This window comes from Fundulus heteroclitus, chromosome 5 (genome assembly GCF_011125445.2).
Source record: "Fundulus heteroclitus isolate FHET01 chromosome 5, MU-UCD_Fhet_4.1, whole genome shotgun sequence".
Taxonomy (NCBI): domain Eukaryota; kingdom Metazoa; phylum Chordata; class Actinopteri; order Cyprinodontiformes; family Fundulidae; genus Fundulus; species Fundulus heteroclitus.
The window spans coordinates 4,789,263-4,803,718 of record NC_046365.1 but is presented as its reverse complement, the minus strand read 5'-3'; the positions used below and the strand labels follow the sequence as shown (position 1 = coordinate 4,803,718).

General features: G+C 42.3%; 1 protein-coding gene across 2 annotated transcripts; it reads right to left on the bottom strand.

Moving 5' to 3' along the window:
• Window positions 1–697: 697 nt before the first annotated feature.
• On the bottom strand, window positions 698–12,478 carry LOC105931221 (malate dehydrogenase, cytoplasmic). Of its 2 annotated transcripts, none has more exons than XM_036136751.1 (9): window positions 12,208–12,478; window positions 6,924–7,022; window positions 5,618–5,714; window positions 4,808–4,983; window positions 3,881–4,003; window positions 2,909–3,085; window positions 2,698–2,811; window positions 1,405–1,494; window positions 698–1,135 (listed from the first exon to the last, which is right to left on the bottom strand). In XM_036136751.1, the coding sequence occupies exons 1-9, from the start codon at window positions 12,259–12,261 to the stop codon at window positions 1,013–1,015; spliced, it is 1,053 nt and encodes a 350-aa protein (XP_035992644.1). In that variant the 5' UTR covers window positions 12,262–12,478; the 3' UTR covers window positions 698–1,012. The 2 variants fall into 2 exon arrangements, with proteins under 2 accessions (XP_035992644.1, XP_012725260.2); XM_012869806.3 differs by lacking the exon at window positions 12,208–12,478 and adding an exon at window positions 7,986–8,123.
• Between the last annotated feature and the right edge of the window lie 1,978 nt (window positions 12,479–14,456).

The window sequence follows — 14,456 nt, the reverse complement described above, 5'->3', positions numbered from 1 at the left end:
ACTATAATCTGAAAACAGGACTTTCAACCATTGAGCAACAGTCCAGTTGTTTTTCTCCTTAGCCTAGATGAGACACTTGTGGCCCAGTCTAATATTAGTCTGTGTGTAGTAGCTCTTGAGGTGCCAACTCCAGCCCCGCAGTCCACTCCTTGTGAAGCTCCCCCAAATTCTTGAATGGATTTTGACAAATCAGATCTCCCTCCACTCAACTTTCTGCTAATATGCTTGGATTCAGAACTCTGAACAACCAGTTTCTTCAGAAAGACTTTCTGTGTCTTCCACTCGTTGTGAAGGGCGTTGATGACCGTCTTCTGGACATTTGTCCAGTCAGCGGTCTTCCCCATGATTGTCTCCTACTGACCCAGAGAGAGAGACCGTTTAGAGGCTCAGGAAACCTTTTCAGGAGTTAATTAGCCGATTAGGGTGTGACACCATGAGTTTCCAATTATTTATTGTTAAATTTTTTACAGTATTCTAATTTTCTGAGAAACTGAATTTTGGGTTATCATGATCTGTAGCCACAATTATCAAAACTGCAAGAAATAAATGCCTGGAATACATCACTATGTGTAATGTTTCTATATGAGTTTCACTTTCTGAGCTGTCAAAAATATTGCACTTCTATGCAATGTTCTAATTTTTTGAGATGTACCTGTACACCTCAGGGTGAGAAACACACTGATGAGGCTAGAGAGGGTTAGTTTATTTCTTAGTTTTATTGAAGAGAAGATGGTTTGTTACAGTTTCTGCACAGCTAATGTGCGTGTTTTCATCTACTAACAGAGACATTCTCTTGGTGTTTTGCACACAGAGGAGGCCAGGTTGTGGAGGTTAGAACAGGTTTTCTGGAAACCTGAAAAAAAAGGGGCCAAGTTAAACGCACACACATCCACTCAGAGGTGACACACAGACTCCAGCTCAGGTGGCATAACAGTGGAGGGCATCTTCAGAGCCGAGAACAGCCAGCCTTCGGTGCATCTAAGAGCTGCTGTTGGTCAGCAGAGGGGGATAGTCACTGGGACAGGAAGTTCAGCGCCGTGTCTCGCTCCTCCACCAGCTCAGCTGCTGTGGCATCCATCTTGGCTCGGGAGAAGTCGTTGATGGGGAGTCCATCTACTACTTTCCAGGTCTTGTTCTGGGAACAATGACGGAGACAACACCCATTTGTGAAAGTGCTTCAAATATTACTTTGTGTGATACTTAAAGGCTTTGAAACAAGTCCTCAAAAGACTTGCTATAACATGCAAAAAAAAAATTGCAGATTTGAGATGTTTGAGGTTAGAAAACTTTACAGGAGAACCCAATTCCAATTCTAGCAATTACAAGTAATGTACTTCTGTTGAACAATAAAGCCTGAATCCATCACTCATGCCGAAATGGTCTTGACTTCTAGCACCAGCTCACCTTGATCTGGACAGGGAAGGAGTAAATGAGGTCTTCTGGGATGCCGTAGGAGTTTCCTCCAGCATACACACCCATGGAGATGAACTCGCCCTGCGGGAAACCAAACACAGAAATGGTTTAGATCAATAAAAAACAACAACTTTGAGTGCTGCTTTCTAGTTTCATGTGTAATTGAATCCCTGTTTAAATCCAGCGGCTATTAGTAGTTCTTATTAGAGAACACATCGTGAAGACCAAGGAACACAGCAGACAGGTCATAGAGAAAGAGGTGTAGAAGTTTAAGGGCAGGGTTGGGTTGTAAAACAAGATTCCAAGGTTTAGATGTCTGACAGTGCTCTGTGAGGAGCTGCAGAGTTCAAACGCTCCAAGGGCTGGGGGATCTCTGTAGATAGGACAAGTACAAGTACGGAAGAGTGATCATTGTTAAAAGAAAGTCACGAGAAGTCCCATTATCAGTCTGACCCAAGTCTTGCAGGGGACACAGCGAGCATGTGGAAGTAGGTGTTGTGGCCAGAAGAGATCAAAATTGAACTCGGAATGGCCCAGTCAAAGTGCCAGTCTTTGGGAAGACTTGAAAATTGATGTGCAGAGAAACTCCAACCAATCTGACTTGTTGTATTTAGCAAAAATCAGTCAGAAAATAACTAAATGTGTCAAGGTTATAGAGTCACATTAACTTGAGAAGAAAATGTAAAAGTGTGCAATCACTATTCTTTCTCTTCACAATCAGGCACACGAGCTACATTCACACTGCAGGTCTTGATGCCCAATTCTGATTTTTTGCTGAAATCAGATTTTCTTTGAGGTGGTCGTTCATACTACTATTAAATGTGACCGCCATCATACTGCCGTCTGAATGGCTCAGGAAGGCAAAGCGACCGGCATGGGCAGAAAACAGATGAGACGCCACCAAGCACTGCGCTGTTTGTGGATGTAATGGTGAATGTAACTGTTTCTGGAAGTGTTCAATAAAGTTTTGTTTAAAAAAACACGGAAAACTAAAAAGTACAGATACCGGCTGTCATCTCTCCTTGTTATTATTAGAAAGCGGTTGAGTAACGGGAGCCGATAATATTAAGATCACGTCATAGAAAGCCGTAGTAAAGTAAGAAGAGAGCAGCACAGCTATTAATGACGGTCTTTTATGGAGCGCTAACTGTTACTGTGTGTGCTGATGTGTAGCTGAGGACAGGAGAGTGACGTGAAAGACGGACAAAATGAGACATGACCGTTCAGACTTGAGGACACTAAAAATGAATGTAGTAACTTCATTTCTTTTCTGCACAAACCAACCTCCTTGGTGCCAAACCAGATGTCATGCATGTGGTCACAGATGGCTTTGGCAGCTGACATGGCGCTGGACAGCTTCCTGGCCTTGATGACGGCGGCGCCTCTCTGCTGCACCGTCTGCAAGTGGAAGAAGGAAAAATCATCCAAAAAGGTATTTTATTTTTATTACACCTCTTTTTCACACCCATCTTTGAACGGGAGGCTGAGCACTCACGGAGATGAAGTCTCCTCTGAGCCAGGCGTCATTCTTCACGGCGTCGTACGCAGCCTTCTCGGCGCCGCCGACGTTGACCTTGGCATGATGGACATCAGGGTACTGAGTGGAGGAGTGGTTCCCCCAGATGATGACGTTCTTCACGCTGTTGGAGGACACTCCGCAACGCATAGCCACCTACAAAACAGACACAGACATTCTAAAGGTCAAATCGTTTGTTGGGCTTCTAAAAAAAGGCGCTGGAAAACATAAATGTGGGACTTTTGATTTTCAGTCACACAAACAAAAAGCACATTTTTAAATTCCAAACAGTTATCGGCACCGTTTTTAAAACAATGTCATGGAGGATTCATAGAGTTACTAGAAACAACAGGTGGGTTTGTTGAACTCTGTAAGACTTCTACATGTTAAGAGTGGTTTTCTTCAAATTTTGGATATGCTGTTTGTTCCTGTACCAGAAAAAACAGATCATTCTCTAAAAACATCTAATCTTATTTACACAGAAGTGCTGTTTTCCATGTTAGCAGTCATAAACTCTAGACATTGGGAGAAACCAAGCCTTAAACTGGGCACAGGTTCCTCCACCTGATTGGTCAAGAAAGAACAGGGTTCATATTTTAATTTTATTCAACCTGAACTATGTTAATCTCTACCATGAATCTAATCTGGGACAATACATGAACGCCGAGGAAGGACAACAACTGATCCTCACTTATTTGACATAAAATGTTCCTAAAGTGAAAATCGGTAAAAGACTAAAAACAGTCCAGCAGCGTACGACGCATGCAAATAAAAAATGGACTTCTGTTCATTCCAGAACAGCGTTAAGGTGCAGCTGTATTTTTTTTTTTAAATACTTGTATATCAAAAACGTTTCTACGAAGAGAAGGAAGTCGTTTTTTCCAAGCTTGTGCCCTAACGTGGACATAAAGGAGGGTTCATCTCGCTAAACAAGATCAAACCTGGGTGTACCTGGGAGCTCGCTCTGTTGTGGTCCAGGCGGGTCAGGCAGGAGAAGTTTTCTTTGGGGATAGATGGAGCCGACTTGGAGGCAATCAGGCAATTAGTGTTTGCCGGGTTTCCAACCACCAAGACCTGAGGGGACAGGAATCAGGCATTTCTGCTTTATAAAGCAGTTCTTCACAAGCACAACTAAAATGGCAAACAGTGCCCCCTGGGAGCAGAAACTGATAATACGGTTTAAAAGAATTAACGTACCTACACCATATTATCACCAACTATATGTGTATATCATCAGAAAGAAACCTTTGGCACGAAAATCTAGTATGTGTGATGTGTGCAAAATATGGGAAGTTAAACTTTTATATTCCTATTGGACTATAAAAAGCCTTACAGATTCCTTCTGGTGTTGCTTTTTGGCCACTTGAACATTTCAGATCATAAACCAATATCAGACAGAGTTAACTAGAGTTAATATATACAGCAGTTTGCATCAGTTATTTATCACCCTGGCCCCGAGTGAAAAAGTCGTTAAAAGGTTTGAGTTTTGACATCGGACTGTTCTCCTTTCTTCACAGGTTTGCCGTCAGTCAAACCTTTATTTCAAATAAGGTGTCGTGCCCCTGTCTGCTGATTTACACGCTCTGCACTGACAGGTTATATTAGACGTGAAGCTGAAACACAGACTTTATTTAAAGGCAGAAAAAAACAAAACAAAAACTGCTGGCTTTGTAAAAGGAAACATTGTTTTTTTCCCCCCGGATGAAAAGTGCCCACCTCAGCACTTGCATGTCCTGGGTTTTGTCAGTAGCTGCAAAATTTCCAGGGCATTATTCCCTTAAATCAAGTGTAGTGTAGCACACAGTTTAGACACCATTAACATGGCTCAAAAGAGAGAAATAACATTTGATCGAGTCCAAAGGAAGCCAGAGGCGTCACCTTTACGGTCTTCTTGGCAAACTTGTCCAAAGCGGATCCCTGGGATTTGAAGATTGCCACGTTTGCTTTAAGGAGGTCCTTTCTCTCCATCCCCTCCTTCCTGGGCATGGAGCCCACCAAGATGGCAACATCGATGTCCTTGAAGGCCTCCTCCACCTTGTCAGTGGCGATGACCTCTGTAGAGGGCGGAGACAGAAGTGTGAGACATGTTTAGTCGCCCCAAACATCTTGATAGGAAGGAAACAAACTGACACCTATGTACATATCAGGGTCTATGTTTGCGCATCCTCAATATGCTGTTAGACTTTCCATGCATGGTGTGCTACTTGTCCCTTCAGGAACGTTAGTAGATCTCCAAGATAAATTCCTGCTGCTTCGACTGATCCTAATGATAAGATTAGTTTGTTGTTTGGTCGACCTAATCCAGCCGCTATCAGACTGAACTTCAATCTGTGCTCACTCCTGCTCAGTTCAGGGTTGAACCGCCACAGCTCTGATTGGCTGCTGAGGTGCCTGAACCAGCGTCCAATCAAAAGCCTCGTTTTTGACACTCCTTCCTCATGTGCGCGGGGAAAGCAGTTCTGAAGGACAACACAGAGACACGACGACGCGCTGCAACCCACACGTTAAAGTACGCCAGCAAGAAGTTCTACACACATTTCCTCCAGTCTAAAAATAAAAACAATAAAAAAAAAAAAAAAAAAATAAAAAAAAAAAAAGCCAAATCCAAAATCTCTGGAGAAACACGACTCATTAAACGAAGACTTTAAATCCAGTTTGATTAGAGACAGAAACACTCTGTTGTCTCACCCCTGAGCAGTGGCAGAGCACAGTCCTGCAGCTCCATGACCACGCCCTCCATAACGGGGTACATGGGGGGGATGTCCAGCAGGACCAGGATGAGAGGCTGAGGAAAGGACAGAAAACTGATGTTAACTGAAGAGGGAGTCAGGAGGGAAGTTATTTAAGCCCTAATCAGCGACAGCTCATACGTTCCCTAACGTGTAAACGAGTTTTCTGATATCGGTTTGAATTTGGATCTGTGGGACTGTGGATGTAGGCAGGCTATGAGAGTCCACTGGGTTCAGAAAAATGGACCCTGAAGTCTTTACTGAAATTTACGCCACAAAACATCAAAAATGTTCACACATTTGCTTATCATTTTTGCAGCTAGGAATATTAATTTTACTTTCAGGTCAGACCTAATGAAACGTTGCAGGGTATTTAGCACAACTGATAACCTAAGTTGGTGTTTAGAACAGGATGGACAGCTCTAGCTGGTATTTAAGTGGATTCCTGAAGCTTAGAGCTCCTCGCCCTTTGAATAGAGACCAAGAGGTCCATTTATGGTCTCACCTGACCAAAGCACACACTTCCTGTTGGTCTTTTTTTTTTAAACTACGGTTTCTTCTTGCTAGCAGATTTGTGGAGGGCATGGGTCATACAGCTGTCCTGTTGAACGAATCCTGCTTGTGGCACTTTTGAACCAATCAGCTGATTCCTGAAGGCAATGGGATGCAATGGATTGGTTTTATATTATTAATAACAGGGTAAAGGGGCCCAGAAACAAACGCACACCACCCATTTCAGATCTTTATTAGTAAAAAACTTGAAACCCATTTCCTTTCCTCTTTATAATTGCGTGCCATCTTTGTGTTGATTTAATCACATGCGGTTTAATTAAAAAGCATTAAAGCTCAAGCTGTATGATTACTTTTGAAAGGCACCGTAAACATATTCTCCCTCATGGCATTTTCTCAGCCAGCTGTAAAAAACAAAAAACAAAAACGTTTTGTTGTTTGGACTCGGCTGCAACGTCTCCACCATTATTACATTGTGAGCAAATGAAAGCATGAAGTACATTTTGAGACATTTTTTTAATCAAGTTTCAAGGACGACCCTGAAGTTGACACAGATTAAATATCTTGAATTGTTTCTTTTAAACCCATCATTTTCCTTTCCCCCTACTAAGCAGGGTTACCAGTATATGCAGGGCATCCTTTCAGTGAGAGCGTGCGATCGTAATTCCGTTACATAAGAGTAAAAGCGCTTGGTCCCGGCCGTACGGCGACTGGGTTCATGGGGACGGCTGAGCAACGCTGAGAGGGAATCTTACCTGGTCCTTCCCAAACACGTCTCCCTTCGCGATGCCGTACAGCAGGGAGTAGGCGATCTGGCCTGCAGCACCAGTCACCACAACACGGATCGGTTCAGCCTGCAGGGGAAAACAAACAGGAGCGGTTCATTTGGAATAACTCACCCAGTTCATTTAAAGACATGTCACGGCAGCAGCCATAGCTGCTCTGCAGGTCGGATCACTCATGGTGAGAGTACGGTGCTTGTGTTGAAGCAGGGCAGGGCTGTGGAGCAAGTTAAACTCTGCAGGGAGGCTCGATCACAAGGTCATCATCGGCCACAGGCCCCGGGGTGGCTGTCCTTCACATGAAGGAGACTTGTCAACAGACTCAGTTAAGCTCCCTGAACACAGAAGAAGGACTTTGCATTTCAAACCAAGTCGTCCAGCTTAGTTTTGACTTTGATCCGGTTGCATTGATCCAGAAATCCATCTGCGGTTGTCCTCACGTCCTGCTTAGGGTTAGATAAAACCACCAACATGGAGTCGCTATGAAACTGAACAAAATATATAACCCTCCAACTGTGCGCTTAGCGACGAGTCAACCTGCTGAAAACTGTCCCGATTGGCTGATCGGACAGAATTAAAAAAAAAAAAAATTACAAAAAGGCTCCGTGACGTCATCGCGACGCCCGGGCCACGCCACCACCACCGCCACCTCCGTGTCAGCGCGGATGTAGATGTATGAAAGCTCAGCCGAGCAGAAGCTGCAGCTTTCAGCCTCCCTCAGACTAATCCGCGCCGCTGCCTCTGGATGCTATAAATCCAGATGCTTCGGCTTGTGTTGCAGCTCTGACCGGGCTGCTGCAGCGGCGCCACATTCAGCCGCAACCGGCCAGCTCTGCCCTTCACTTCTGCACGATAACCGAGCACGTCCAGAGAAGACCACAAATAATGGTCGCGTTTTAGCTCAATGTGACACTTAAGGCGCGCCGTTCACACCAGTTTTTTTTTTTCTTGCATCGATTCGAAAGACGCACGTCGGTAGAGAACGTTTAGAACATGACAAAACGACATTTGTGAACAACAATTTGCTCCTCTCACCATTTCTACTAAAGGATGAAGTTGCGTTGACTCTGCTGCTGCTCTTCCTGCTCGGAGTCGGACTGGTAGACGCGGCGGAGGGGTCACCTCTATCCGTGTATTGTAGAGTCAATGTTGAAACGACACTCCCCGCTTGAATAAGGGACTTGTAGTCGTCTCGCGATGCTTTTACAATCGTTTTGACGACGACTTCTTCAAAAAGAACACACTGTCCCAGAATGCATTGCTCTGATCAAACCGCGCCCATTTGTGCTACATATTTTCTGAAAAGACTCCTTTTTTTAAGGGAGTTTCTTTAACCTGCAGTGCAGTGACATCTTGTGGCCGACAGAGACATTACACAACTTGCTCTGAGACTTCGGGACTGTGTCGCACGATCTGAATGGGAAGAAGGGCATCATTTTAAGCATTTATGAATAAAATAATCAAATAAGTCTTATCCCCTTCCATAAATATTGCATCTTTTTATGGGAATTTTTTAAAGACTAAGGCTATTAGATCCTATAGTCATTCAAGATCCTATCGAGGGAAGGGTACTTAGAAAAATAAAAAAAATATATATACAAAAGCTCCAGTTTTCCTTCGTTTTCAAGAAAAACAAATCTAATTTTCATTTAATCCTTTAAACCCAAACAGGACAACTTAAATTCTATAAATACTGATGTTCCTCTGACAGAGAGACCCAATCCAACAACAATCAGCAATACAAAACTTAATTAAATTAATTATCTGAATGAAACAAATGTTACTTTCTAAAATCACACTTTATTTAAGTTTATCCTTCACTTGATATACCTGACTATAGTTATTCTGTGTGGCAGCTTTATTGGTGCCTCTTATAGTAAGAACCTGGAGGACTCTTAACTTCCTTAATTTTAGTGGCAAAAAGACAGTTATTTATTTTAGTCCAGGGGTCTCCAGTGGGTCGTCAACTATGGATCTTGGCCCTCTGGGTCAGTATATAAATCCCATTATCACCAATCTTGGGGCAAAAATGGACAGTGATTTTCATCCCTTCAGTCGTGAAATCTGGTTCTTCAACATCAACTGAGACAACTGGCAATATTCTCGTAAAACAGGACTTTAAAACTGTAATCCATGCTTTTCTCACAACATGCTTCAACTCTTTATCCTACGGAGTCTGACAGACATCCCTGTCTCGTCTCCAGCTTCTCTCACTCAGGTCAGTGGACCAGCTTCTCCTAGACGTGCTGAGGACGCAACAGAAGCTCAGAGGGGACACAGCTTTTTTTGTTGCAGCTCCAAGGCTTTGGAACGTACTGCCATTACAGACCTTCACAGGCCTCTTCACTATTTTCAAATCTGCTCTGAAAACCCACCGTCTTTTCTTAGCTATTGATGCAGCATGACAGAGCTCACCTTATTCATTTTATTCAAGTTGTTTGTAACATCTTTTATGTGCTTATCATATATGCTCTATATATTTGTTTAACACTTTGGTCAGCTGTGCTGTGTTTAAAGTGCTTAAATATAAAGTTGGCTTGGCTCTTATTCTGCATTCCATTTGCTTCGGAACTCAAAAATAAGAGCTGGAAATGGTGTAAACCCATGTAAATAATGTTGCTAACACAGTTGGAGAAGTTGGGATTCCAAAATTAAAAAACAGAACAAAAACAAAAAAACGTTAGGGTTCCAATATGGCGACAGCCAGGAAAGCTGTTGTTTTGTTCATAGTACCTCTTAAAAACGTTCTTTAAAGCTGTGCTTTCCACATGTAGACACCACTTTTAATTTGTTCAGTTCAGAGTTTCAGCCGCTACACGTAGCATTGAACTTAGACGCACTATTACAACTGTGTCTTATAAAATAAACATGTTTTTCACAGCTTACTGTTGTTGACACAAGGAGCTGCCACATTGGATCAGCCTTAAAAATGTCTCTGACTTTCCGTTACGGTTGATTTTTTCCGATCGAAACCTGAGATTTCAAGTTCTGACTGCAAATGAAATGCAATATTTTAGCCACACAAATCACAGAACTCCAGCAGAGAAACGCTTAAGGATAAAGAAGTAAATATCTGCCCCTAGTGGACAACAATGAAATATAAATTTTTTAAGGAATTTCCCTAAAATACCTTAAAAAGAAATTACATAAACATAAATTGAAATGCAATGAGGTGCAAAGAAGTGCAAAAACAACAACAACTAAAAACAATTTACGTACTTTAAAATATGGTCATATGTATGGAAAATAAAAAATAAATCAATTCATCCGGTTCTCTGGGTTGAATTAGATGATCGCTTTAATGTCAAAGTGAAAGTCTCTCCCACAGCTGTAGGAAGTCTCTTGGTTCAACTATGAATTTGTTAAGTTGTTAACCTGTTATCTGGTGCCTGACAGGAGGTAAATCCTTTTAATGCATCCGGTCTGACCTAGAGTGAAACAGTAAGACAACTATGTTGTAACAAGGAGCAGTGAAGAAATCACAGGTCTAAAACAGATATTGATTTTTTTAATCGTACAATCAGGAATACTTTTGTTATGCTCTGAACACTGAAACCCTTTAGAGAAAGTCAAAGAAAGGCTGATCCATATGAATGAACAGACTCATTATTAAGTAAGTCTATTGCCTTCAGGTAAAGAAGGATCTTAATACAGTTCATTTACCAGATCGAAGTTTAATTATGTTCCGGTTTGCCTTCTTATTTATCCACTGTAGTGGACAAAGTTAGGCTGTTGATTAGATGCAGCGAATAAAAAAACAACAACTGAAAGAGTAAAGGATGGGATGTGGCTAAAATGAAGTGGACGTTGGTGGTTCTTGGAGCGCTGCAGCATGCAGGGTTTTAATTGAAGGCTAAACAGGGTAACTTGATGAGAATCTGCTGAGGTATAACTAATTTCTTCAAACCAGCTGTGCTGAGGCTGGGAAACATGCGGGAGGGGTTGGGAAGCTCTGTGTTAGAGACATCAGACATGGAAACGTTTCCCGTCAGGTGGTGCTTTCAGCTAAATTGATGTCAGTACGTAAGCAGGTCAAGGGCACAACAGCCATGTTGGATTTTCAAGTTCTGCTTTCGTCAAGCTGCTCAGACTCAGAGCTACAGCAGGTCGGCGTTGTGAGGAACTGACCACGGTGCTGATATGCTGCAGTTTGTTCAGCTGCTGAAAGGTACCGGCAAACACAGCTGGAAGTCTGAACATTGAACCTTCAAAATAAAATAAGCTTAAAAAAAAAAAAAAACATGTCTTATTTCTTTCAGCGCCTTAGTTTACATAATCTAACATTCATTACGCCATTACCAACAGACTGTATGATTACCTGCTCTCCTTGTTCAGTCTAAATCTTACATCAATTTGAAAATGATGTAATGTAATAAATGCTTTCATTAAGACTACTGTATATACTGCAAATATAGTGTTAATACTCATATTGTTGGGATACAAGGTGCATAGAATTTGCACCTTGTATCCAATAATATAACTAGCCTGCTGGAAGACGCCTTACTGCCCTGAAAGGTGATCGTACCCACGATGCTGTAGGTCACAAACAGTGCTGGAAAGTTAATAACTGATGAGAAAAACAGAATTGAGATAAATATGGATTTATCACAAGAGATTCTGTTATTTTTAACAATATCACTTTGCATGATTTTAGGATATTGTCTAGCTCTGGTTTTCATTTAAATAAAGATTAAGTTACACATGCCTACATGTATCTCTGAATGGGTCCTTTCAAAAACGGATAGAAAATAACTTACTTGTTTCTGTCGATATAATTTTGAAATTATTTTTAACAGTGCTTTATAACTAATATGAGGTTATCCCTGTGTGCAAACTTTTATTCTGAAGACAGCAAGCGGATGCTCTTTGAGTAACATTGTCTGACTTACTGTAGGAGCAAACACTTCGTCGAAACATGAGACTTTGACTTAAATTATAGTGAGTAAATCAGCAAGAGTTCCCTCTGTCAACAACTTAGTAGACAACTTAGGGCTATTCTATCACACTGTAATTTTAAAGGCCTATCTTATAAATAATTTAGGGCACTATATGCTGCACCCCAATGTTTATCACTGTAGCGAAAAAACAACGATAAACAGACAGATACATTTACCACAGGCACCTAAAGGACAAACTGAGTCCTTTCGGGTTTGCTGTGGTGCGTTCAAAGACTCGCGGTCAACTCAGTCCCAGCGGCGGGTCTTTTTTAAATTATTTTTTTTGCAGGCAGCGGTGCTGTGTGCTGTTTTTAACTCACCTGCTGGGAAACAGCCCGCACCACAAGATACATGGACGTCAGCAGCGTCAGCATGGTCCCGCCGATGTTCTGTTGCCTTCAAACGATGAATGGCGTCCTCAGAAGGGAGAAAGAGCACCTTTACCCGGTCAGCAGATACAATGCAGAGTAAATGGCATGCAGGGGGAGAAGAGAAAGGTGCGATAGGATACCTCCGCAGACACGGAGGGCACCGTAACCGCGCTGCAGTGCGCTGCGCTTTACGAGCGGCTCCAACTCACGCCTCCGCCCCTACCTGCAGCCTGCACATGCACAGAGCCAGAGCGCCGCAACCAGTCTAGTCGCTTAATAAGATTTTGAGTCCACAAATAGCCTCTGACCAGGACGCCATGAAGTGTTTCATGCGTGGCACAGGTGCAAATATAAAGTGTTGGCGATTCTACAGTAAAACTGCTGTGAAGGAGGTGTGTGTGGGAGTCAGTGACGTCAATGCCGGGCGGGGACCCTGATATCAAGGCTGCTGCAATCCAAAAATGTATGTCGGTAGGGTTACATACAAGGATCCTGAGCAGCAGGTTAAAGCAGAATTTTTGCATTGGATGACTAGACGGGGGCAGTAATTATCTTGGGGTGGCTCTTTTACACCATTTATTAAGGCTGGGCAGGACTAAAACAACAGTAGCTAGAGCCCTGAGGTTATCGAAGCTCCAAATGTTTTTTTGTTTTTTTCAACTCAAGAGTTTCTCACTGTAACTTGTTTTAATTGTTGGATTTTAATTGTTTCATAATTTTTATGCAGCGATTAGTGAGCAATGGGGCTTCACAGTGGAGCACCTGGTAGCACTATTGCCTTGCAGGAAGAAGGTCCTGGGTTTGAATCCTGGACTGGGGTCTTTCTGAATAGAGCTTGCATGTTCTCCTTGTGCATATGTGGGTTCTCTCCAGGTACTCCAGCTTCCTGGATCAGAGATCATAATTGTTGAGTTAATTGGTCTCTCTAAACTGCCCTTAGGTACAAGTGTGTGTATGGTTGTTTTTTTTCTGTGTTGGCCTGTGATCGACTGGCGATCTGTCCATTACCATGCCTCTGAGAACTGGAGATGGGAAAACAGCTTCCCTGCGATCCTCCATAGAAAAGTTGGTATATACAGTGGATTGATGTCTGGATAGTAAATAATTGTGTAACAGAGCAGGACGCACCTGAAACCTAACACATGACTTCAAGCCTATTAGACATAACGTTAAGCTTGAACTACTTGTATCACAGCTTCTTCTTTGGTTTAGCATATTTCAATGGCTGCATTACATCATCACATACAGACCTGGCATGGTTACCGTAACACTTTTAGATGGATGGAGGCATTTGTAGAAATAATATTGATCAAGTTTTGTAAATTAGGAGACCGATCGGAATGCAGACAAAGGCTTGGATTCAGGATGGTAGCACATTTAAGGAAAAAACCGAGAAGAGGGCATGGAGCACAGGCAGCATAACTGTAGCAACCAGTAAAGAACACTGAAGACCATGGAGCTTATACAGTACATCAAGGGAAGGATGGAGATTGAAAATGGATTCAGGTGAGCTTTATCGGGGGAATGTGGAACAGCTGTGAGAGGATTTAATTGAGAATAAAACATTTTAAAAATCACTTAGGAGTTGTTTTTATAGTTAGACAACCTAGCTCCAGCTGGACCTCAGGGAGATTCCTCCTCCTTGCATTTCATGATGTACAGAGTTTAGGAGAATTGGATGCTACAGGTGACCTTCTGGACGTCAGCTGATATGTGATGGTTACATATAGCTTGATGTTTTAGGTCAGTAGATCAGTAATATGTACCCTGACATAAAGTTCTGGTTTGGTCCACCTTTCTCAACTGCAGCTGCATGAGAAACCTTGATGTTCCCAAATAGCAGAGTTTAGTGAGAGCTGGGAGTCCTTTCTATGTTTGTCTTGGTGTCACTTTTTAAATTTGCGCCACAGAATGTTGCATTTTGCACTCAGTTCCAGTCAAACATTCTGCTTTTGTTTGGGTATAAAACAATGCTGTATTTGTCTGGTATACCGCAGTGGACTGGGATAATAATTCAGGCTGGGGAATTTGACACCATCCCAGGCCACTTCCACCTGATTAACACAAACCATCAAGCCTGAGTTCAGTTGAGCGCACTTTGAATGCATGCTGAACAGCTATATAGTGAATGTTTCTGCTGTGGTGCAATAATCTTTACCCAAATCACATAAAGTGAAATTATATTCACCTGAATTATA

Bases quoted from the DNA above. Each gene is read 5' to 3' on its own strand.
- LOC105931221 (XM_036136751.1), bottom strand. From the start codon at position 12,261: ATGCTGACGCTGCTGACGTCCATGTATCTTGTGGTGCGGGCTGTTTCC. The intron at 4,984-5,617 runs GTGAGACAACAG...CGCCCTCTACAG, and splicing joins TGCTCTGCCACTGCTCAGGG to AGGTCATCGCCACTGACAAG. The intron at 1,136-1,404 runs GTGAGCTGGTGC...CATTGTTCCCAG, and splicing joins CCTTCCCTGTCCAGATCAAG to AACAAGACCTGGAAAGTAGT.